This window comes from Natator depressus, chromosome 4 (assembly GCF_965152275.1).
Source record: "Natator depressus isolate rNatDep1 chromosome 4, rNatDep2.hap1, whole genome shotgun sequence".
NCBI lineage: Eukaryota > Metazoa > Chordata > Testudines > Cheloniidae > Natator > Natator depressus.
In genome coordinates this window covers 140,839,398-140,864,175 of record NC_134237.1, presented here as the reverse complement: position 1 = coordinate 140,864,175, position 24,778 = coordinate 140,839,398, and the positions used below count along the sequence as shown (strand labels likewise).

Here is a 24,778-nt window from a genome sequence, read left to right as displayed (position 1 = left end):
GCAGGGCTGGGGGGCACCGACAGGCTGATCACTGCCGCGGACAGAGGGAGGCTGGCGTGCTGGGAGCTAGTCCGGCCCGCGGAACTCCCGGCTGCGGTGTGTCCGTGCCCCGCCCCCTCGGGAGGCCCCGCCCCGCGGGCACCCTGGCCCCGCCCCCAGCGCCGCGCCGCGCAGAGCCGTGGCCGGGGCGACAGGCTCTCCGGGGGCGGGGCCTGGCGCTGCGGGGCGGGGCTCGGGGGACAGCAGGGCCCGGGGCGGGGCCACGGGGTAAGACGGCACAGGGGGCGGGGCCGAAGCCACTTGGGCCCCATCTGATTGGCTGCCACGGCGCAGCACGTGACTCGTGCTTGGCGCCGCGTGACAGCCTCCGGGGCGGGGCCTAGAGCCGGCTACAGGTGAGCGGGGGGCGGCAGCGCCCGGGGTACGCGGGGGGCCGCTGGGGGGCGGGGCCGGGGCGCCACAACCAGCCGCCCCCGGCGGGCCCGGGGCAGGGCACGGCGGGGTGGCGCTCACGGCGGGCGAGGCCGGGGGTGCCGCATCCCGTCGGACCGGTTCCCCGGACGCCTGGGTTCCGCGGGGCGGGGGCCGGGCTGCGGGGGGGCGCCGGGGGCTGCAGGGGGGCGCCTCCTGCAGCCCCGTCCTGCGCTTGGCCGCGGGCCGGGTCCCGCCCCCCCGGCTGGGTCGGGGTCGGGGTCGGGGTCCGGGTCCGGGTCCGGGTCCGGGTCCGGGTCCGGGCCCGGGCGCGGTGCCGGATACCCCGGGCCCTGCCCTGGGGTGCGGCTTGTCCTGCCCCGGGGGTGGGTGCCGCGGCCCGGGGCGGTGCCGGCTGCCTTGGCCGCCCTCCAGCGCCGCGCACGCCCAGGGGAGCGGGGCTGTTTGTGGCTCACCCACCACCTGGCGCTCCCGGCCGGTCTCCAGGACACGAGCCCTGCTCCCTGGGGCCCGGCGGGAGTCCCAGGCCCCTGCCCCCAGAGCCTGCTTGGGGTGGCCCCAGACGAGCTGGAGCAGGTGGTTCCCCGGGGCGATTCAGCCTCACCTGGATCTCCTGGGAAGCCGGGCGCGGCCTCTGGCGCGGGGAGCAGGCTGCGGGGGGCTGGCCGGGGAGGCCGTGACGCACTCCGCGAGCCACTTGAGCTTTGACCAGAAGAACTCATGTGAGCCTCGCAGAGACAAACGGGCGTCGCCGCGGAGAGGCGACTTTCCCTCTCTCTGGACTGGGGCGGCCGCTGCTGGAAGCCTGTGCCCAGGACTGGTGCCCCCCGTTCAGGCTGTTGATAAACTGGAGAGGGTCCGAGAAGAGCTGGGAATAGAAAACCTGCCTTTTAGTGAGAGACTCAGGGAGCTTGAGCTGTTCTGCATAACACAGAGAAGGCTCACAGGTGACTTGATCCCGGTCTGTAGCTACCTGCGTGGGGAACAGATATTTCGTGATGGGCTGCTCAGTCCAGCAGAGACGGGTCAAACACGGGGCAGTGGCTAGGAGTTGAAGTAGGATGAATTCAGACTGGCAATTAGGGGTACGTTGTTAATGGTGACAGGAATTAACCACGGGAACCATACCCAAGGGCCGAGGTGGATTCTCCATCCCTGACAGTTTTCAGTCCAGACTGGCTGCTTTGCTAGCAGATCCACTCCAGGTGTTACTGTGGGGCAGCCCCTGGCCGTGTTATATGGGAGGCCAGACTAGATGGTCCCGATGGGCCCTGCTGGCCTCAGGATTTCTGACTGCCCCCCAGCCGGTGGGAGTGGAGCTGGGGCAGTGGGGATGGGGTGTCTCCCCACCCTGCTAACCAGTTTCTCCCCTAGGGCCCAGTGGCTGCTCTGACTCCTGCCCTTTTCCCTTGCAGGTCCCTGGCTCCATCTGCCCCACAGTAAGGCCGCCATGGAGACCAGCGATGGCTTTGCCTCCCCGCTGCGGCCGAATGGCCTTGACTCCCCGCTGGAGGAGGAGGAGGAGGAGGAGGAGGGCGAAGGCGAAGGCTTGGCCCTGGACTGTGAGGGGGACCTGGAGGTGAACCCGTACGATGGGCTGCCTTTCTCCTCCCGCTACTATGAGCTGCTCCAGCGGCGGCGAGACCTGCCTGTTTGGGCCGCCAAGTACAGCTTCATGGAGCTCCTGGAGAGCAGCAGCGGCATCGTCTTGGTGTCCGGGGGGCCCGGGACCGGCAAGAGCACCCAGGTGCGAGGGGGGCATGGGGAGGGCATGGCCAGGGCAGGAGTGCCCTCGCTGGGAAAAACACCTACCCAATAATCCCCTTGCGTGTGGTGGGCTTGGGCTGGCTCGGGGAGCAGCCGGTGCTGCAGGGAGAGGGTGGGGGGCTGCCGCCTCGCAGTCAGTGCAGTGCTAGGGGGCCTGTGCTGCTGGCTTGCCGGTGAGACACGGCCTGGGCTCCTTTGAGTGCACTGCCCTGGTGTCCGGAGGCTCTCCTGGGGGCAGGATTACAGAGCTAAATGGCTTGGCAGCTGTTGCTGGCCGTGGCTGCGTCCAGGGCTGGCTCCAGCGTTTTTGCCGCCCCAAGTGGCAAAAAAAAAGCAAACCAAAAAACCTCGCCGCCGAACACGGAGGCGGAGTGACGGAGCGGCCGCCGAACTGCTGCCGGCGACCGAAGAAGAGTCGCATCCCCGCCGCCGAATTGCCCCCGAGCGCGAAACGCACTGTGACGGAGCGGCTGCTGGATTGCCGCCGCGGGCAGATTGCCGCCCCAGAGCCCGACCTCCTGCCGCCCCTTTACATTGGCCACCCCAGGCACCTGCTTGGTTCGCTGGTGCCTGGAGCCGTCCCTGGCTGCGTCCCATAGTCTAGGGTGCTGTGGCTACAAGTGCCAGGGGAGGGGGGCCAGTGACTCCTCATTTAACCTCTGAGGCAGGGTCCATTGTACGCCTGACTGCGGCTCCTGTCTGTTTGCAAAGCCCCCTCGGGGCAGCACGTGGGGAGGTCAGGGTGATGGGAGGCTGGGCTCTCCCTGTTGGATGCGCTGGGATTTGGCTTTCAGTCATGCACGGTGTTGGCCGGGAGTCAGCTGGGTCTGTGCTGGGAACTGGAGGGTGGGTGAGCCTGGAAGAGTGGTACTGAGGGCCCCAGACACCCAGACTTGTTGGTCTGTGATGCTGGCGCACCGAGCGCCCCCGTCGGGACCCAGTTCTCTGGCTGCTGTCCTGGCATTTTAAACACACAGGCCCCTGCCCCAGGCAGCTCTCACACGCAGCTGGGCAGACAGACTGACGGGGCTCGCTTGTCTGTGGAGTCCCAGGCTGCCAGTACCTGACAATCAGCCGTCTTGGTGCCAAACCTCCAAGCTGCAGGGCCTGCAGGCAGCTGGGTTCCTTGGCCCTCTGCCCCTTGTGCGTGTCTCTTCCGCCCCAGCAGGGAAACTAGAGACACTACAGTCAGGACTTTGACCTGGGGGAGGGTTTGTTTTCAAGCAGCGTGTGTCTGTGGAGCTCTGTAGGCCCCGGCCAGGCCATGGGCCTGGAGACGGAGGCAGGAGATGTTTGCGTTCCCATGGAATCTCCCAGGACGCTGTTAATTGCCGGCGACCTCTCCTGGTGCACACCCAGGGGGTGTCCAGGCTTCCCAGCACGAAGCTGGAGCCTGGCTGGTGTGGAGGATGGGCAGGGGGTGGCTCTGCCTGGGAGCGAGCTGTGCCTGCAAGCGAATCGGGCCGAAGGGGGGCGCGAGAGGCGTTTGGAGGGGGCTGGGCGCTTCCCTTATCTCTGTGATTGGTATCTGGCCCCACGACTGTGATCTCAGCTCTGTGCAGCCGGTGGAGCACCCCATGGGGCAGGGCAGCCCTGCTGCACTGCGGAGACTGTCACTCAAGGTCTCTCTGGGAATTGAATCCAGGTCGCAGCCTTGTGCCAGAACCGTTGGGCTACCCTCTCATCTGTACACTAGGTTTCTGCCCCCGTGCTTTGCCCAGGCTGCCCCTGGGGGTCCATGGGATGCTGCAGGGAACAGGGGCCTCTCCAGGTTCACAATCAGCTGCCCTGAATCTCTGAAGACTTTGCCTCCCCCTTGGCTGTGGGGCCCACAGCTGTTTGGGTGTGGCAGGGTGGAGGGGACTAGCCCCTGGCTGAGCTGTCAGGAAGGGAGCCATGGGGCTTGGCTCAACTCCCCATGGATGGCATAGCTGGGTGCCTGCTGCCAACCTCTGTGCCCAGGACCATCTGTGCCTGCCTCAGTGTCTGGGTGAGGCAGCTCTGCTGGGATCTCCTGACCCCCTGCCAGTAGGACAGATTGGTTCCACCCCTGGCGAGCCGTGTGGGCACCCGCAGCCACGCGCGTGGCTCTAGGCTGGGGGGCGAGGCCGTTGTGTCCACAGGGAGCGCAGCTTGGCCCCACCCAACTGGCTGAGCTGCAGAGTGAATGTGCGAGTCTTCGGGGGGGGGGGGGGGCCTGTACCCAGTGTTGGGGGGGTTCTGGCTCCCTTGGGGTGACCTGTGCTCACAACAGTGACTGCCCGGGGCCCCTTGCCCTGCTCTCCTCCTTGCAGATCCCTCAGTGGTGTGCGGAGTACGCCCTCTCCCAGCAGTTCACGCATGGCCTGGTGGCCTGTAGCCAGCCCCACGGCCTCGCCGCCCTCAGCCTCTCGCTGTGTGTGGCTGACGAGATGGATCTGAACCTGGGCCACGAGGTTGGCTACTGCGTCCCCCATGAGGACTGCTGCACTCCAGAGACCCTGCTCAGGTGAGGCTGGACGCTGCGCCCATAGGGCACTGGGACCTGCTCGTGGGACTGGGGCTGCCCCTCCCTCCCCAATCCAGGATCCCTCTCGCCTGCCGGCCGCCTGGTACCCTGATCCGCCCCTGTCACGGAGTCCCTGGGCGATGCTCTGGAACTGCTCCCCCTGAAGCCAGTCAGGACTCTGGGGCAGTCGCCTTCCGGTGAGCAGCCTGTCTGCAGGACACACAGCTCACACAGCTTCCACCTTCCTGGGTCTGACCTCGGAGCATTCAGCATCCTCTGCCCCTCCGTGAGCTTCCCACAGCGAGTCCACTCAGGTGGGGCTCCTGGGGAAGCCAGAGGGTCCTGCCCCCCAACTCCGCAGTCAGATGTGACTCTCAGCCAGCCAGTAAAACAGAAGGTTTATTAGACGACAGGAACATGGTCTAACACAGAGCTTGTAGGTGCAGAGAACGGGACCCCTCAGCTGGGTCCATTCTGGGGGGCAGTGAGCCAGACAACCCCATCTGCCCCTCACTCCATGTCCCCAGCCAGCCCCAAACTGAAACTCGGTCAAGCCCCACCTCCTCTGGGTTTTGTCCCTTTTCCGGGGCCAGGAGGTCACCTGATTGCTTTGTTCTGCAACCCTTTAGCTCTCACCTTGCAGGGGGGAAGGGCCCAGGCCATCAAGGCAGGAAACAGGGTGTCGGCCATTCTCTGTGTCCAGACCCCTGCACACACCTGCCCTCTAGGGCTCTGCAATGATCATACACCCTTACCCCACCACCCAGACACTCAAGAACTGTATAGGGGAAATTGAGGCACCCCCACACTATTCAGAGGAAACATTAAGAACAGTCCCACTTCGTCACATCTCTCCCCCCTTCGAGACCGAACTGAGCAGGGTCACTTTAGCTGGTGACCTGGGGAAGTTCGAAGCCACGAACGTTCCCATGGATGCCCCAGCATCTCTCCCATTCCTTGGTGGGAGTCACACCAGGCCCTTCCAGTTTCACGCCCTCCCTTAGGTCGGAGGTAGTTGATAGCACTCGCAGGCCACATGTGGGAAGGTTTATGCGGCCCGTGCCCTTGGCCACCCCAAAACCCCCGGGGGTCAAACTGGGATTAGGTCTTCTCCCCCAACAAGCTGGCCAAACACAGCCATTTAGTTATAGGACTGTTTAACTTTCTTAACAGCTTTCACTTCATCTGAGACCTTCTCAAAGCTATACACACTGGGTCTTTCAACAGGAAAGTTAGTGGATCCATTCACAACAGAAAATTTCTGGCCGTTAGGACCTGAAACTTTCTTGATTAAATCACTTTCACACCCTTCAGTTGCAGTAAACTGGTTGCAAAGACTCCATGAGGATTTCTTTCCCTCGGGGCTTTTCTATGCAACAATTCACCCCTCACAGAAATTCTGCTCTTACCCTCTTTACCTAGGGCTTGCTCTAGAGGAACACTTTCCTGAGCAACAACAGACTCTTTCTGGGTCTCCCTTACACCCAGAATTACCTCTGGCCCATCCGGCGGATTCCTACACAATCCCCTTTCAGGCAAACTCACAGACTTCCTAGATAAAAGGTCAGAAGCATTCTCCTTCCCTTTGCCACACACAAGTTCAGGAATCTTTTCCTTCTTGCGACAGGTTTCCACACCCTCAGTAAGTAACACAATCACATCACCTTCATGCTCCCCTTGTGCCCTGGCTAGGATCTCACCCTGATTAGACAGAGTTGCTGCACCCTTTCCCAACAACACACTAGCAACAGGCAAAATACGAGCACCAGAATTGTCTGGGCTCTGGGATTTTACATAGACGCTAACTGGATGCGACCTAGTTTCAGGGCCTTTCTCCCAGGCAGACACAAACTTAGGACCCTTCCCTTCCTGGGCTTTAGCTGAATCCGGAACCAGCTCTGAGACAACGGCATGACCCTCGACCATCACAGGCTGAAAGGCCCCTTCTGTCTGCTCCACAGACAAAGAAGAGCCGGAGACAGTTTCTCCTTTCCCAGACACACAGCTTGGGATCTCATTCCCCTTTTCCCAGCACACAAGGCTGGTCACAGACAACTGCTTGGAGATCAGGGTAGCTCCCTCCCTAGGCAAGTCAATACCCCTGACAGACACAGGCACGTTTCCTTCCCTGTCACACTTCTCCACCCAGCTAACAGGTAAGGTCCAGGGACACTCATCTTCCACTCTCCTCACCTTCCCACCCTGCTGACTAGACACAGCCATCAGCTCACAAGGCTGCCTAGGCTCATTCAGACTTTCCTTACCAAGCACCTTGCCACTCCAACAGATCCCCTGCCCTGCCTGTGTCTCCCCTGACTCAGCTGGGGTCTCAGCTCCCACTGTGCTCAGCGCTGCCCTTGCTGTCCCAGTGGGGGTAGGCAGCGAGCTCGCTGCTTTCCTCACTGCATCAGAGCCAGCCTGAGCCACCTGAGCCCCCCCCCCCCCTCCGGTGTGCAAGGGGGGCAGGGAGCCCCAGGGGTCTGGTTACAGGCAGGCGGGTAGCCTGAGCCTAGCAGCTCCTCCCTGCTGCCAGCCCGGTCATCTGTATTTTCAGTGACCATTTCCCTCTCCGCTGATTGGTTCCCTGGATTCAAATTCAAACCCTCGGCAGTTACCGGAACAGGGCCTGGATCCTGTCCCAAAGAGACACAGTCACCCCACAGCAGGGTCTCGCAGCCGGTGTCCCGGAGAACCCCAACGACCAGCCAGCCCCACCCCTCCTGGGTCTGCACAGGGATCTGGGCCATAGGCAGGGCGAGGGGCTTCATCCCTGGGACCCTCGCCCAGCTCACACAGCCCCTCAGCCTCTGAGGCTGCACCACCCAGGGCCTGACAACAGTTCTCTCTGTCCCAGGACCTCGCCACCCCAGGAATGTCTCCCCATTGACCATCACCTTCCGCTCCCACTGGGGGTTCGAGGGGCCTGGCCCCAGGAAACTCCACACAGGCATATAGGTTGGGACCAGGAGTGGGGGCCTGTCCATCTCCCCACCCATCTGGCTGACGGAGTCTATGGTCTTGGGACCCAGCAAGGGAGCTAGACACCGGGGCTTTTCCGCAGGATCCCCCTGGTTCAAATCTCCAGCCTGCTCAAAGGCAGTGAGGTGGGCATCCACATCCCCCCCTCCTTAACCAGGGGCAGCAATTTAGTCTCGAGGTTCCCTGCGGAACTGGCCCCCCGGGATCTATCCCCACTCACCCCTGGGAGGTCCCCTAGGCCTCTTCGCTCCCCCACGGCCAGTTCATGCTGCTGCTGCTTCTGCAGCTCTTTCTCGGGCTCTTGCTGTCTCTCGCAGTCCTCTTGCTCTCCCAGACTCAGCTCCAATCCCGTCCGTCTCCAATCCCCCGATGGGGAACCTGATCGTGAAGACCCTCATCTGGTTGGGGACAGGAGTCTTGGGGATGCCTGGCTCCCACTGCAGCTGCTCCCAGATCCTGCTATGGCCCCATTTGGGATCAGGAATCTGTTCCTTAGAGCGGTCATCCTCCTCCAGCTGCACGATTAACTGTGCCTTGGTGAACTTTCCAATGCTCAACCCTCTCTTTCTGCACAGGGTTACAATGTCCTTCTTAAGGAGACGGTGACAGGCCATCACTCCGCTCTTCCCAAGTTGTTGTGGACTCACAGGCCTGAGTGCTCTCAGCTCCCCACAGTTTCCAGGGAGAACCCCTAGTGTGCCAGCCCTTCTCGAGGTCACCACCTCTTTGCCAGGGTCGAGCTGCAGACTCCTCCGCCCCTGGGACCGCTCGCTGCAATCCCCCGGGGGACCCTGTTACTGCTAAAGTCCTTCTCTCTGGTCACACACTTCCAGGGGTTAACCACCCCCTGAAACCGTCTCTCTATGAATCTTCAACATGCCTGGTCCCCGTCAATCCCCCTTCGTTTTACTGCTCCCAGTCACTTACTGCAGGAAGCGCCATCCATGGAGTGCAGTACATCCCACCTCTGCCACCAGTTGTCACAGAGTCCCTGGGCGATGGTCTGGAACTGCTCCCTGCGAAGCCAGTCAGGACTCTGGGGCAGTCGCCTTTCTGTGAGCAGCCTGTCTGCAGGACACACAGCTCACACGGCTTCCACCTTCCTGGGTCTGACCTCGGAGCATTCAGCATCCTCTACCCCTTCGTGCACTTCCCACAGCGAGTCCGCTCAGGCGGGGCTCCTGGGAAAGCCAGAGGGTCCTGCCCCCCAACTTTGCAGTCAGACGTGACTCTCAGCCAGCCAGTAAAACAGAAGGTTTATTAGATGACAGAAACATGGTCTAACACAGAGCTTGCAGGTACAGAGAACAGGACCCCTCAGCTGGGTCCATTTTGGGGGGCAGTGAGCCAGACAACCCCGTCTGCACTTCACTCCATGTCCCAGCCAGACCCAAAAACTGAAACTCCCTCCAGCCCCTCCTCCTCTGGGCTTTGTCCCTTTCCTGGGCCAGGAGGTCACCGGATTCCTTTGTTCTCCAACCCTTTAGCTCTCACCTTGCAGGGGGGATGGGCCCAGGCCATCAGTGGCCAGGAAACAGGGTGTCGGCCATTCTCTGTGTCCAGACTCCTGCACACACCTGCCCTCTAGGGCTCTGCAGTGATCCTACACCCTTACCCCACCACCCAGACACTCAAGAACTGTATGGGGAAACTGAGGCACCCCCACACTATTCAGAGGAAACATTAAGAACAGTCCCGCTTCGTCACAACCCCCGCTGGCTCGTCAGGGTGCTCAGCCTGGAGCCACGGCATACGAGGGCGGAGCTGGAGTGCGGGGCCCAGCAGCAGGCAGTTAGGCCACTCCATCGGCCTCCTTCCTGGGGAGAGGTGGAGGCTAGCTCTGTCCCACGTTCCCCACAGCAGGAGCCTGGTGCTCCATGCTGAGACGAGACAGACCAGAGCTGGGCCTGTGCCAGGCTCTGTGTGTCCAGGCTCCCACCCCTCTCGGGCAGTGCGGGGCCCAGCCAGGACACTGTTTAAGGAAGGGCTCCAGGGTTGGAGGGGCGAGGAGGAGGCCGCGGTGCAGGGGTCAGGCTGTGGGTGTCAGGTGGGGGCTTTGGCAGTGAAGGGGTTAGGGCAGGCACCTTTGCCCAGCGCTCTCTTGGGTTGGGCCTGGCACCTCTCGGCTCAAGGGATGAGGACACGGTTCTTTCGTGAGAGAGCTGAGAGTGGGGAAGGGGGGCCTCCCAAATCCCCTCCAAGTCCCCCCCAGCTTTGCCGGTGCCCCTCAATCCCAACCTGCAGCCCCCCGCTATCCCAGCCGGGCTCCCCCTTCCTTGGGCTGCCTCTGACCCTGGTGCTTGGTGCTGGCAGATTCTGCTCGGATGAGATGCTGCTGCGGGAGATGATGTCGGACCCTCTGCTGCGCCAGTACGGGGTCATTGTGGTGGACGAGGTGCAGGAGCGCACAGTACCCACAGACGTGTTGCTCGGGCTGCTGAAGGACGTGCTTCGCCAGCGCCCCGAGCTCAAGGTGGTGGTGGTGACGGTGCCAGCCCTGGAGGAGCGGCTGCGGGCCTTCTGCGGGGACCCTCCCGTGGTGCGGGTGCCAGGACCCAGCCCTCCCGGCCAGCTGGTGTACAGGGATCCACCGGCTCGGGGCCACGTCTCAGCTGCATGCCAGGCGGTATTGGACATTCACCGGCGCCAGGAACCCGGCGATGTGCTGCTCTTCCTGGCCAGTGAGCAGGTGGAGACTGGGGGGCTACTGGGACCCCTCCCTGGTGGGGTGCTTGCGGGAGAAGGGAAAGGGGTGTTGGGACTCACTTTGGGTCGTGGTCCTGGGGACATGAGGAGCAGGGGGCTGCTCCCCAGCCTTGCAGCAAAGGGGGTGTCCTGTCACTAACGGCGCCTGCTCCCCACCCTGCAGGAGATCAGCGAGTGCTGCGAGGCCATCCGCACCGAGGCTGTGGCCCTGAACCCTGGGCTGGGCCCGCTGCTGGCCCTACCCTTGCACCCAGGGGTGGGGCGGGCAGCCCAGAAGGTCTACGAGGTGCCGGAGCAGTGCAGCAGGCCCCAGAGCCGGCGTGTGATCGTCACCCACTGGCTTGCAGATTCGTCCTTCTCCCTGGGGACTGTGCGCTACGTCATCGACACGGGTCTGGAGCTGCGCAGTGTGAGTACGGAGCGGGGTGCGTGGCTCTGCCTTGTCCAGCCCAGCCCCTTTTCCAGGGCAGGTGTGGCCCTGCTCAAAGCCAGCTCTGCACAACTTCTTGGGCAGGACTGCCCCTCCTGCCAATTTCCACATGAAAATAAGTAGGGCCCTACCAAATTCAGGGTCCATTTTTGTCAATTTCATGGTCATAGGATTTTTAAAATGTTAGATTTCAAGATTTCAGCTATTGAAATCATGGTGTTGTAATTGTAGGGGTCCTGACCCATAAAGGAGGGGGGTGTGTGTGTGTGTATGGGGGGGGGTCACAAGGTTATTGTAGGGGGGGGTGGTACTTGCTACCCTCTTTTCTGCGCTGCTGCTGACAGCGGCTCTGCCTTCAGAGCTGGGCAGCTGGAGAGTTGCGGCTGCTGGCTGGGAGCCCGGCTCTGAAGGCAGAGCCCCGCCAGCAGCAGCGTGGAAGTAAGGATGGCCTGGTACGGTGCGGCCACCCTCACTTCTGCGCTGCTGCCTCAATAAGCAGCCGCCCAGCTGCTCCGGCCGCCCAGCTCCGAAGGCAGCAGTGCAGAAGTGAGGGTGGCCTGGTCTGGTATCGCCACCCTTACCTCTCTGCTGCGGCTGGTGGGGCGCTGCCTTCAGAGGTGGGTGCCTGGCCAACAGCCCCTGCTCTCCGGCTGCCCCGCTCTGAAGGCAGCATTGCAGAAGTGAGGGTGGCAGTACCGTGACCCCCCCCCACCCCAAAATAACCTTATGATCCCCCTGCAACTCCCTTTTGGGTCAGGACCCCCATTTTGAGAAACGCTGGTCTCCCTCTGTGAAATCTGTATAGTATAGGGCTGGGAGCTTGTATTAATGGTGGGATGGGCAGGGCCGGACCCCTGCCTGTTGCATAGGAGAGCAGCCTGCGCAGCAGCTGTCGACAGACGCACAACAACGGCCAGACTGGGTCAGACCAAAGGTCCATCCAGCCCAGTGTCCTGTCTTCCGACAGTGGCCAGTGCCAGGTGCCCCAAAGGGAATGAACAAACAGGGAATCACCAAGTGATCCATCCCATCGCCCATTCCCAGAGCCTGGGGTTGTGTCGCTGACCATCTTGTCTAATAGCCATTGATGGACCTGTCCTTCATGAACTTTTCTCATTCTTTTCGAACACAGTTACAGTTTTGGCCTTCAACATCCCCTGGCAAGGAGTTCCACAGGTTGACTGTGTACTGTGTGAAGAAATACTTCCTTTTGTTTGTTTTAAACCTGTTGCCATTAATTTAATTGGGTGACCCGTAGTGCTTCTGTTCTGCGAAGGAGTAAATACCACTCCTAGTCACTTTCTCCCTACCCGTCACAACTGTATAGCCCTCCATCGTAGCCCCGCTTCGTCGCTTCTTTTCCAAGTCTGAACAGTTCCAGTCTTTTTACTCTCCTCTTACAGAAGCTGTTCCATCCCCCTCAGCATTTTTGTTGCCCTTCTCTGAACTTCTTCCTATTCCTAAAGATCTTTTTAGAGATGGGGTAATGAGAACTGCATGCAGTATTCAAGGTCTGGACATACCATGATTTATATAGAGGCACTGACATTTTCTCTTGTCTTATCTAATGATTTCCAACACTGTTCGCTTTTTTGACGGCCGCTGCACATCGAGTGCATGTTTCAGGGAACTATCCACAGTGACTCCAAGATCTTTCTTGAGTGGCAACACCAAATTTAGCCCCCATCGTTTTCTATATATAGTTAGGATTATGTTTTCCAATGTGCCTTACTTTGCATTTATCAACACTGAATTTCATCTGCCATTTTGTTGCCCAGTCACCCAGTTTAGTGAGATCCTTTTGTAGCTCTTCACAGTCTGCTTTGGACTTAACTATCTTGAGTAGTTTTGTATCATCTGAAAATTTTGCCAATTCACTGTTTACCCCTTTTTCTAGATCATTTGTGAATATGCTGAACACCATTTATTCCTAGCGTTTGTTTCTTATCTTTTAACTGGTTACCAATCCATGAGAGGACCTTCCCTCTTATCCCGTGACAGCTTACTTTGTTTAAGAGCCTTTGGTGAGGGACCTTGTCTCACGGAGTCACTGGGGCGATGCTCTGGAACTACTCCATATGAAGCCACCCAGGACTCTGGGGGAGCCTCCTCTCTCTGAGCAGACGCTTACACAGCTTTGCCCTTCCTGGGTCTGACCTGGGAGCATTCAGCATCTCCGTCCACACCATGCACTTCCCACAGCGAGTCCGCCCAGGCGGGGTCCTGGGGAAGCCTGAGGGTCCTGCCCCCCAACTCCGCAGTCAGACGTGACTCTCAGCCAGCCGGGAAAACAGAAGGTTTATTTGGCGACAGGAACACAATGTAGGGAAGAACTTGTTAGCACAGAAATCGGTGACTTTCAGCCAAGTCCATCTTGTGGGGTGGGGATCCCAGAGCCAGGGCTCTTGTCCTCCCCCTGTGCCCCAAGCCAGCTGAGACTGACTCCCTTCCAGCTGCCTGACCCCTGCCCTGACTGTTGCTCCTCCTCCTGTCTTTGTCTTGCATCCTGGGCCAAGAGGCACTTGGTCGCATCCCCCTCCTGGGTCTCAGGTTATGAAAGGGCGGCCATAGCATCCATGCAGGCAGCTGGAGCAGCCCCCGCAAAAGTCACATACCCTTATTCCCATCACCTAGACACTGGTGCAATACACAGGGAAACTGAGGCACACACAGCATTCATGTAAAACAGTAAGACTCACATAGAACATAACAAGGGAAAATCCCCGCTTCGTCACACCTTGTCAAAGGCTTTCTGAAAGTTCAAGTACACTATATCCACTGGATCCCTTTTGTGCACATGCTTGTTGACCCCTCAAAGAATTCTAGTAGATTGGTGAGGTATGATTTCCCCTTACAAAAGCCGTGTTGACTCTTCCACAACATACTATGTTCATCTATGTGTCTGATAATTCTGTTCTTTACTATAATTTCAACCAGTTTGCCCAGTACTGAATTTAGGCTTACCGTCCTGTAATTGCCAGGATCACTTCTGCTGCCTTTTTCAAAAATTCGTGTCACATTAGCTATCCTCCAGTCATCTGGTACAGAAGCTGATTTAAGCACTAGGTTACAAACTGCAGTTTCATCTTTGAGTGGTGAAATCCGACCTCTTGAGTGATACCATCTGGCCCTCGTGACTTATTACTGTTTAATTCATCTATTTGTTCCAGAACCTCCTCGAATGACACCTCAGTCTGGGACAGTTTCTCAGATTTGTCATCTAAAAAGAATGGCTCAGGTTTGGGAACCTCCCTCATGTCCTCAGCCATGAAGGCTGAAGAAAAGAATTTCTGTAGTTTCTCCACAATGGCCTTATCATTCTTGAGTGCTCCTTTAGCACCTCCATCGTCCCGTGGCCCCACGGGTTGTTTGGCAGCTTCCTGTTCTGACATTCTTAAAAAAATCTTTGCTGTTAGTTTTTGTGTCTCTTGCTAGTTGCTTTTCACATTATTATTATTATTTTTTTTTTGGCTGCCTAATGATACTTTTAGGTTGTCTACACTAGCACTTACGCAGTATAACTTTTGTTGCTCAGGGGTGTGAATAAGGCACCCCCTGAGTGACGTAAGTTACATCTACCTCGTGCTGTCCACACCGGTGCTTATGTCAGCGGGTGAGCTTCTCCTGCCCATGTAGCTACCGCTGCTCGCGGGGCTGGAGTAGTTACCCTGACAGGAGAGCTCTCTCCTATCTGCTTTGAGCGGCTACGTTACAGAGCTTACCGCCACGCAGCGGCTGAAAACGCTCCAGTGGAGCCGGAGCCGTACGCTTGACTTGCCAGAGTTCATGCTCCTTTTTTGTTTTCCTCAGTGGGCTTTAACCTCCAGTTGTGAAAGGATGCCCATTTGCCTCGAGCCACCTCTTACTCTGTGGCTTTTTTGATCCTCTTACTGTTCGTTGTTGTTTATACATTTTAATTTGAGCCTCTATTACAGAGTTTAAAAGAGTTTCCATGCAGCTTGCGGGCATTTCACTCTTGCGACTGTTGCTTTTTATTTCCATTTAACTAGCTTCCTCATGTTTGTGCTGTTCCCCTTTTTGAAATTAAATGTCACTGTGGTGAGTTTCTTTGGTATTTTCCCCCTACACGGTTGCTAAATTGATTTTGTTATGGTCACTATTAGTGAGCAAGTCAGCTATATTCACTTCTTGGACCAGATCCTGTACACTGCTTAGGACTAAATCAGGAATTTCCTCTCCACTTGAGGGTTCCAGGACTAGCTGCTCCAAGAAACAGTCATTTGTGTCTAAAAACTTTATCTCTGCGTCCTGAGTAACACGTATCCAGTTAATATGGGGAGAGTTGAAATCCACCTTTGTTGTGTTTTCTACCTTTTGGGTAACCTCTCTCATCGCCCCGAGCATTTCACGGTCACCTGGTCAGGCAGCCGGTAGTACATCTCTACGGCTACATTCTTTTTATTCAAGCCGGGAATTTCTAGTCACAGAGATTCTGTGGGACAGTTTGATCCATTTAAGACTTTTACGCTATTTGACTCTCTGCTTTCTGTCACGTAGTGCCCCTCCCCCACGTCTCACTGGTACTCCGGTATTACCTGCCCCACTGATGATCCCCATTCTCCGACTGTCTGCGCTGCGTGTTACATCAGCGTTCTCGTGTAAGGCCAGTCCCTTGGCTTCCCCAGCTCAGCTTTCACGTCTCTGGCATTTCTGTCGAAGCCCCGGGACAGTTCGTCAGTGTTCAGCTGCATTCCCTCATGTGTGTTGCTAAATGGGACTCTTCCATTTGACTGGTCCTCGCGAGCTCAGGCCTGTATTTTACCAATTTCTTTCCTATCCTATGTTCTAGGATCTAAAGTTTCCCCCCTAATGAATTCACCCCTACGAGATGCCTCTGTCCGAGCTGTGTCCTCCGCACCTGTTGCCTTTCCCCAGCTGTTAAAAAAATTCCCTACGACCTTTTTACTGTGACGTGCCAGAAGTCTAGGGCCAGTTTGGTTTAGGTGGAGCCCATCCCTCCTGTATCAGCCCCTCCTTTCCCAAAGGTTCCCCAGTTTCTAATGAACCTGAGCCCCATTGTCTAATCCATGCAGCTCCGCCTGGCCCTGTGTGTGGAACAGGAGCCACCTCCGAGAATGCTACCACGGAGGTCCTGGATTTCAGTCTCTTGCCTAGCAGCCTAAATTTGGCCTCCAGGATCTCTCTCTTATCCTTCCCAATGTTACTGACACATATATGTACCACGACCACTAGCTCCTCCCCCGCACTACACAGACATCTGTCCAGATGTCTCCTCTGAACTGCAGCCTTTGCACCTAGAGAGGAAAGGCCCCACATCCCAGTCCCCTGCCCCGGGGCCAGGTTGGAGCTGGTGCTCCCTAGAGAGGAAAGGCCCCACATCCCAGTCCCCTGCCCCGGGGCCAGGTTGGAGCTGGTGCTCCCTAGAGAGGAAAGGCCCCACATCCCAGTCCCCTGCCCCGGGGCCAGGTTGGAGCTCGTGCTCCCTAGAGAGGAAAGGCCCCACATCCCAGTCCCCTGCCCCGGGGCCAGGTTGGAGCTCGTGCTCCCTAGAGAGGAAAGGCCCCACATCCCAGTCCTCTGAGCCAGCCAGTCCCCGCCCTGGGGCTGGGTCGGATAGGGTTGCCAACCCTCCAGGTTTGGCCTGGACTCTCCCGGAATCAGCATCTACCTGCCGGTGACCACTGAAACCAATCCAGGAGATCTGAATAGGCTGTTTTAAGAAAACGATGTCGTGCTGGGGGGAAACCCTCCCGGAATAGCTTCCGTCAGAGCTGGTAACCCTAGGGCCGGAGCCAGGGCCCCCGAGAGGGGAAGGGCCCGAGTCCCGCCCGCTCCTGCCCTGCCCAGCCGGGGGGCCTGGCTGCAGTCCCGGAAATCTCCCCAGGGTGGCTGGGCTGACGTGGACCTATGCTGGTGAGATGTGGCACGGCAGCTCTGCGGAGCAAACCCTGCCACGCAGCCAGGAGAACTCGCTGGGGCGGGGGCTGATTTCTGCCTCCGGTTGGCGAATGGGGGACACAAGCCCAGCGCCGGGTGGTGAGCAGAGCCCACTGCTGGCCAGGGAGTATCAGGCCGGCCTGCCCCTCACAGCCCTTGTCCCTGCAGGTTTACAATCCCCGGATCCGCGCAGAGTCCCAGGTGCTGCGGCCCATCAGCAAGAGCCAGGCGGAGTCACGGAGGCAGCGGGCCGCAGGCAGCCCCCCAGGTGAGTGCCCAGGCCCGAGCCCGCAGGCTGTCCCCCCAGGTGAGCGCCCGGGCCCGGGCCCGAGCCCGCAGGCTGTCCCCCCAGGTGAGCGCCCGGGCCCGGGCCCGAGCCCGCAGGCTGTCCCCCCAGGTGAGCGCCCGGGCCAGAGGCAGCATGTGTTATGGACGCTCTGGGAGCTGTCAAATCCATGCAGCCTTGACTCCAGTTTGCTGCCGCCCCCCCCGCCCCCGCCTCGTGCCTCTTCCCCAATGCCAACCCCGCCTTCAGTCCAGCTCGCCCCCTGCACCCCACTCCATGGCAGCTCCCCTGTCATCTGGCAGGCACCTGCGTGCGCCTCTATTCCGAAGCCTTCTATGAGCAGTTCCTCCCGGCCGCCCCCGCCCCCCACGTGAGCGAGGCCAACCTGAGCCGTCTGGTGCTGCTGCTCAAGAGACTCGACATCGCTGACATGGGCCAGTGCGACTTCCTTGACCGGCCAGGTACAGCCCAGGGGCTGTGGGTCGGGAGTGAAGGGTGTCTGCAGGACTGGGGCTGGAACTGAAGGGTTGGGAGATGCAGGGGAAAACCTGGGGCTGCTCTCTGTGACCCATTAACAATTGAGGAGAAGGGTAAATGGCCTGTTAACGGGGTTCCCAGCTGGCCCCGTGCCGGGAGGAGCTGCTGCCCCAGCAAGGACAGCGACTGAGCTTGGAGGGGCTGGAAACTGCAACAGGAGACTTGGCCTGGGGACCCCCAGCTCCGCCGTGGGCAGGGGCAGTTGGCGGGCTGGGGCTGGGGGGATCTGGCACCAGGAGAGATGGCATGCACGCAGGGGGGCCAGAGCTTCTGGGGGAACCCCACCCCTCCGCCACCCCTCCGTCCCAGAAGAATGGTCTCATCCTGGAGGGGAGGGGGACGGAGCTGGCAGGCCTGGCGTGGGAGTGGATAACTGCTGGTGCTGCGGAGGGGGATGAGCCCTGCGGGAAGGGTGTTTGGCATGTTGTGGGGGGCCCCAGGGTGGCTTTGGCATTGGGGCTGCGGCATTGGCACCTCCCCTCCCTCCCAGCTGACTCCCTGCCCCCAACTAGCCCCTGAGTCGCTGATGCAGGCCCTGGAGGACCTGGATTACCTGGCTGCGCTGGATGACGATGGGAACCTCTCGGAGGTGGGGATCATCATGTCGGAGTTCCCCCTGGACCCCCAGCTGGCCAAGGCGCTCATTGCCTCCTGCGAGTTCGACTGCGTCCACGAGATGCTCACCATGGCCGCCATGCTCACGGGTAGGGGGCCAGGCGTGGGCACCGTGTCCCCCTGCGGCTCCAGCCGGCGGCGGTGTCCCCCGTGAGAGGGAGCAGCCCCAGGCCTCCGGCTGGGGGATGCGCTCCAAGTCAGGCCTGGCCATGCTGTCTGTCTGTGTCTCCTTCCTTTCTATGGCTGAGAGAGGTTCTCTCTCCAAAAGGCCTAGTCCCCAACCAGCTCCCCTCAGCACTGCGGGGAGCCGCGGGCTGCAGGCCGCACAGCCTCCTGGGCCATCCAGAGCCATGCTGGGGACTGTGGGGGCAGCCGCAGGGAGAGCCCTGCCGGGCACTCGGGTAACCCTTTCCCGCCTGCTTCTCCCCAGCCTCACCCTGCTTCGTGACCCCAGTGGCGCGCTCCGAGGAGGCTGCGGCCGTGCGCCGGCGAGCCCTGCTGCACCCCGACGGGGACCACTTCACCCTCATCAATGTCTTCAATGCCTTCCAGCAGCGTGAGTGCCGCTCTGCATGCAGAGGGGGTCTCCCCAGCGTCTGCTGCTGCCCGCGTCCTGGCATCGCCCACCACTTGCACCGGCTGGCCATATCCCATGCCCAGGTCCTGCTGTGCTGGGGCTACGCATATGGGCATGGGCCCTGCCCTGGCAGGGCGACAAGGTGCACTGGGGGCAGGTTGCGGTTCCAGAGGCTACGGGCACTCGATAGGCCTGTCTCCCTGGTCCCAAGCCACGAGTGGTGCCGGGCGTCCCTGTGGGGCTGGGGCTGGGTGTGACAGACGTGGGCGATGGAGGTGGCGTGGCCGCTGGGGAGGGCAGGGGCAAGAGCCTGGCGGAGGGAAGGGGCAGGCCCCCAGCTCACGCCCCTTTCCCACAGATGAGCTGGATGAGGGCTGGTGCCGTCAGCACGGGCTGAGCAGCTCGGGGCTGCGGCTGGCGGGCGTCGTGCGGGCCGAGCTGCTGGAGGTGATGCAGCGAATCGAGCTGCCCGTCTCTCCCCCAGCCTTCGGCACGGATGACAACGTGCTCAACCTCAAGAGGGCGCTCATCTCTGGCTACTTCCTCAAGGTGGGGGGGCCCCTAGAGCAAGGGGCCCTGTGGGGCAGGCGGCTGCCAGGGTCCCTGCGGGGAAGGGGGGGCCCTGCATGTGTGCCGGGTGGGGGCCCCTGCCCAGGCTGCCCCGGACCTCTGCAGGGGGTGGGGAGCCCTATGTGGGGGAGGAAGGGGGTGGGGGCACTGCCCCGGCTGCCGTAGGCTCCGCTGTGCCTGGCCCCGCTGACCCCTCTGTTCCCTGCAGGTGGCCCGGGACATCGACGGCTCCGGGAACTACCTGATGCTGACACACAAGCATGTGGCCCACCTGCCCCCCCACTGCTGCTACGTGGTGCGGAGGCCCCTGCCCCGCCCACCCCCCTGGGTCCTGTACCACGAGTTCACCATCTCGCAGGACAACTGTCTCAGCGTGGTGTCTGAGATCCAGCCCCAGATGTAAGGGTGGGCGGGGGGGTGCTGTGGGGCAGAGGGGAGGGGAGTGCCCCGGTGGGGGAGGGAAGGCAGCCTGGGGGGGGAAGGGCGGAGCCCCCAGCCTCATCTGTGGCCGGCTGCAGGGCAGGCCCTGGCGGTGCTGGCAGGGTAGCACCCCGCCTGGGGCAGGGCCTGGCACCTTCTCTGGGCCTCTCCAGCCTCGTGCCCCTTGGTGCTGCCCAGCCCTTGGTGCAGCGGGCCCTGGAGCAAGGGCCAGGCCAGGCCGGCGCTGATCTGCTCTCTCCCCGCAGGCTGGTAGAGCTGGCGCCCCAGTACTACCTGAGTAACCTGCCGCCCAGCGAGAGCCGCGACCTGCTCATGGAGCTGAGGGAGAAGCTGCTTGGTGCCGCGGAGCCCCTGGGCCAGCTGGAGCCAGCGCTGGACGGGGCGGGGGACGGGGAGGGTGAGGGCAAGGATGTGTGCGCACTCCAGTGAGTGGGCGCGAGGGGCTGGCTGGGCTCCGCTGTTGTGACAATGGGGGGTACAGGGAGCCCCAGGAGGGGGCGCAGGGTCCTTTCCCTTGGCCGTGCTGCCCCCCCAGTCCCCCCGTGCTGCTGTACCTGCGGGGTGCTCTGCCGTGCGCTCGAGTCGGCTCCTGCGGGGCTACCGGCCCTCCCAGCTCATGGTGCAGGAGGGCTGCCCCCCACCTTCTCTCTGAGCCACCTCGCCCCAGGCACCACTGGCTGCTCTCAGGTTCCCCTCCTGCCTGCTGGTGTGTTACTTGGGGCACAGCCTCCCCCCGGGGCTGGAACAAACTGTCCTGCCCCACACACTCCATGGCGCGGGGCCAGGCACCACATGTGGGCCGGGGCGCAGGGGCCTATGTCCTGACTGTATAAAGCTTTTCTGTGACCTTTGTTCCCAGCCTGGTGTCCGTTGCTCCGAGCCGGGGGGTCAGTGCCTGCCCCTGGGCTGCGTCCCCTTCCTGGCACTGTACCTAGCCAGCCAGCTCTGCAGGCCCTGGGCCTCGTCCCCAGGGTGCTGGGGGTGCAGCCTTTCCCGCCTGCGTGGGCCTGGGGCTGCACATTCAGCGCCAGCGCAGGCCCCTCTGGCCACTCACCCAGGTGCTGGGGATGCTCCGCTCTCCGGTTGCTGTGCCCCCTCCTCAGAGGTGGGACTGTGGGGCCCAGCTCCCCTGCTCCCAGAACCACTACTGCCCCCTCAGCCTGCCCTGTCACGTAGATGAACCCACCCCCCAGGACTCTTTCCCCCCACCCACTCTGAGCCTGCTCCAGCCCCCTTCACGTCGCTCTTCGTGGTCTGAGAAATACACAGCTCCTTACAGATACCAGCCCCCGCCTCCGCTTCCCTGACCTCTCCCCAGCCTTCTGCAGCAGCTCCCTGTGCTGGACAGGGGTAGAAGCGTGAGAGCGGAAACAGCCCTGTGCCCTTCGTAACCCGCAGCCCTGGGGCTCCCTGCTCAGCCTGGCCAGGGGAGCAGCTGCCTACCCCCAGCCAGGGTCTCGGCAAGCAGCGTGACAGTGCAAGGGCTTCACCCTGGGCTCCCCTCTAGCGTTAGCCCCAGTCCCCGAACCCCTGGGGCTGCAGGCCAAGGTGGAGCCAGAAGCCTGGAGATGCCAGCTGGCCTCTGCCTCCCCTGCGGGTGGGTACAGTTTGTGAATTGTTCCCATGTCACCAGGGCATGCTGGCCCCCAGCAAGGGCAGGGGTGGAGGCAGAGCTGAACTGGGGCTGCAGTATGGGGTCAGCTGCTCCTGGGATCCTGCCTCCCTCTTCTCCAGCTCTGGGTGCCGGCTGCCCTGGTGGCTGCAGACTCCCCAGGGCGTGGGGCCCAGCATCTGCAGGCTGCATGCTGGGGTGGGCGGAGCCGGGCATGGGGGCTGCTCGGTGCATCTTTGGTCCCAGCTGGTTCAGAGCCCTTCCCTCCCCAGCGACCCTATGGAGCTTACATGAAAGCAAATCTCAGCAAGAAGCCTGGGCCAGCCAGGCCAGGGGGACTCAACCTCTCTGCCCCTGTTTACACAGCCCAGGATGGCAATGTCCCCTCTGAATCTGGCACCAGTGCGACTGCTGCTGGGATCCTGTGCCCACAATCCAAGAGGGGTGTTGACAAACTGGAGAGGGGGCAGAGAAGAGCCAGGAGAGTGAGTGAAGGGTTGGAAAACCCTGCCTCAGAGTGAGAGACTCAGGGAGCTCCATCTAGCTTGAAGAGCAGGTTCAGGCACGACTTGACCCCGGGCTGCAGGTACCTACGGGGGAACAGACACCTAATAGGCCCGTCAGGCTAGCCGAGGAGGGACACGCTCAGCCTTTGACAAGGAGGGGAATTAACCATGGGACCGGACCCCTGAGGGAGGAGGTGGATTCTCTGTTCGATCCAGGCTGTGTCTAGCAGCTCGGCCGTAGGGCTGAGCGGGCAGCCGGGGTCTGGCCTGGGCTGTACCGGGGCATCAGACTGGATCGTTGCAATGGGCCCTGCTGCCCTCGATCTGGTGCTGAGGTGCCCTCCTACCTTGTGCAGTGCCCCGCGGGGCAGTTCCCTGGGCTGGCCCCCCCAGGCCAGCAGCCCAGGGGCTCTGCGGTCCCAGGCGGTGGTGCTGGGCTGTTCCCTCGCTCTGGCCAGCTGAGTGGTCCTAGGCCCTGGCCTCACAGGCCTCTCCCACCCCAGGAAAGCGGAGCCCTCAGGCTGGGGGGAGCCTCGCACTGTGCTCCCCTGGGAGCGGGCGGCGGTTGAAGCGAAATCCCCCCTGGGAGCCAGGCAGCCCCTGCCCTGCCAGCCCCGCCCTGCGGCCCCTGTGACGCGAGGAGGGAGGGGGTGGCCCTGGCAGTTCAGTGGGGCTCCCCCCGGCACGGTTGCGTTCCCTGGAAGTGCTGGGGAAGCAGAGGAGTCAGCGCCGGGCTGGCCACCCCGCAGCTCACAGGGGAAGTTGTGGTCTGAGCTGTGGGGAGCCAGTACCTGGGGGGAGCCCAGTTGTAGGAACCTTCTGGCCCTTCATATCCCGGCTCTGCTGGGCCCAGCCTCTCCTCTGGGCAGGGGCCAAGGGGCAGGAGCTGTCGGGCCTCTCCCTGCAGGCTGGGCGATGGGCCAGGCGGGCCCTGCCCAGCTTGTCCCGCTCCATGGCAGAGGGGATGGAGCCGTTTAGGGGCTGGGCTCCCTTGGGCAGGGGCTGCAGGGGGCCTGGGTCCGGTAGCCAGCTTGGGGTGCTGAGCAGAGGAGCCCCTCCCAGGTCCGTGAAGCACATGAAGGGCAGGCCCCACATGGAGCCCCCGCAAACACCTGCGCCCCCGTGGGGAGAGAAGGGGAGGCAGCTGGCAGAGCCGGGGATGGGATTGCAGGGGGCACTGCACTGCGGTATTTCCCCACCACACCATCCCGCCGGCTGCAAAGCTGGGAAGGGGCCAGTGTCACGGGGCAGGGGGCCTGGGCCTACAGCAGCCCTGCTCCCAGGGAGCCCAGCCATGGGGGTGGTGGAGGCCTGGGTGGGTCCTGGGCCCATGGGCACTGCCCTGCTGCTCTCGGGCAGAGCGGCTGGAGCCCTGCACTGGGGTTACCTGTAGCTGTTCGGGCTGGCGGCGGGGCTCCCTGAGGTTGTGGGCCAGTCTGGCCTTCCCACTGGGAGTGGGCTGAACCCGGGGCTGCCCGGGCTGCACCCTGCGAGCCGGGCACGGCATGACACTGCCCTTATCAGCTCAGTGACAGCAGTCCCCAACTTCCCCCTTGCTTTCCAGGAACCCGAGACAGTCCGTGAGGCTGGGGGAGCTCCGTGCCCTGGGCCCCTGTGCCAGGCCGAGTAGAACTGGGCACCAGGCTGGCAGAGAGCCCCCGATGCAGGGGGAGGTGGGAGCTGGGGGATCTCCTGTGGAGCAAGGGGGCTGCAGCCAAACCCCCGCTTCAAACCCAGGCTGCGTCCCCACGGCATGCCCAGGCACCCCCCCAGCCCTTGGCTACAGGCTGGGCCCTGGTGCGACGCCCTCTGGGACAGCCAGGCTGTGGTGCTGCTCTGGGCACGGCCCCTTAGGCCTGGGGTGGAGGGCTTGTCATTGCCTCCCCCCAACCCCAGGGGGCAGGGGGCACATCACTATCCCTCCCCCCAGTTGGGGAGCCCCCCTGCCCAGCCTTGACCCACTGCACAAGCCTCAGAGCCGGTAAGGCCAGAAGGGCCATCGTGGGCAGCCAGTCCCACCCCTGCAGGGCACAGGCCAGACCCTCGCCTGCCCCACCCGCTGCAGCCCATGGTCAGCTCAGAGCCCCAGCGCCCAGTGTGGCAGAATCGGGGCAGCCGGGTGGGCCCCGTGCCCACACTAACCCCTTGCTCCATGCGCTGAGCCTGTGACCAGCATGCCTGCACCGGGGGGGACAGGCCACAACCCGGGTGAGGTGAGAGCCACAGCTGCTGGCACGGCCGCTCTGCCGTGGGGGGCCAGGCTTGTGCCACGCTCATGTGGCTGGGCTGCCGACTCCTTCCTGTGTGCTCAGAAAAGACACGTCCACGGCAGCTCAGCTCACAGCAGGGCCCAGACCCGGGTTGCGCCTCATCGGCCCTGGCACACCATGGACCTCCCCCAGCCCCATGGCAGCCCCTACACCCCCCCTCATGGCCTGGCTGGGGGATATGGCAGCTGGGGCCCCACCCATCGGCATGGCCAGGACACTGCGCAGGGGACAGCGCCTCTCTCGCTCTGCCTGCACCCACAGCTGCCCGTCACCCCCGGCTCCGCACCTGTCTGGCCCTGCAGCTCTGGCCTGGGGGCCAAGGTGAAGGCAGCGCAGCCAGTGCCAGTCCCTGGTCCCAGGGCTCCTGCGTGTTGTGGGGCTGGGCCCGGGTGGTGTGTGAGCAGGAGGGTAGGTGGAGCAGTGGGGCCCGGATGGCAGCAGGGGCCCTTTGTCCTCCAGCTGCTCACACCCAACTGGCTTCCTGCAGGGGAAACGGGGCAGGGGGTCATCCAGGGTTGTCAGTTGCCAGGTGCCAAATGTCTGGGCAGTTGGACTGGCCATTGTCTTCTGGGACTGTCCGTGGGCCTGGGGCCCAGCCAGCGAGGCGCAGTCACACCTGGATCTCTGCACAGAGTAAACACCC

The 24,778-nt window shown here is 61.8% G+C and overlaps 1 protein-coding gene across 5 annotated transcripts; it reads left to right on the top strand.

Annotated features, from left to right (window-relative positions):
* The first annotated feature begins 343 nt into the window (after positions 1-343).
* On the top strand, positions 344-20,958 carry DQX1 (DEAQ-box RNA dependent ATPase 1). 5 transcript variants are annotated; one of them, XM_074952004.1, is made up of 12 exons: positions 344-395; positions 1,848-2,179; positions 4,494-4,687; positions 9,980-10,355; positions 10,536-10,781; positions 16,890-16,989; positions 17,310-17,468; positions 18,057-18,248; positions 18,590-18,715; positions 19,095-19,285; positions 19,515-19,705; positions 19,993-20,958. In XM_074952004.1, exons 2-12 carry the CDS (start codon positions 1,883-1,885, stop codon positions 20,174-20,176), a joined length of 2,256 nt encoding a protein of 751 aa, XP_074808105.1. In that variant the 5' UTR covers positions 344-395; positions 1,848-1,882; the 3' UTR covers positions 20,177-20,958. The 5 variants fall into 5 exon arrangements, with proteins under 5 accessions (XP_074808105.1, XP_074808108.1, XP_074808107.1 ...); XM_074952003.1 differs by lacking the exon at positions 344-395 and adding an exon at positions 865-1,379; XM_074952005.1 differs by lacking the exon at positions 344-395 and adding an exon at positions 1,498-1,517.
* Positions 20,959-24,778: the final 3,820 nt, after the last annotated feature.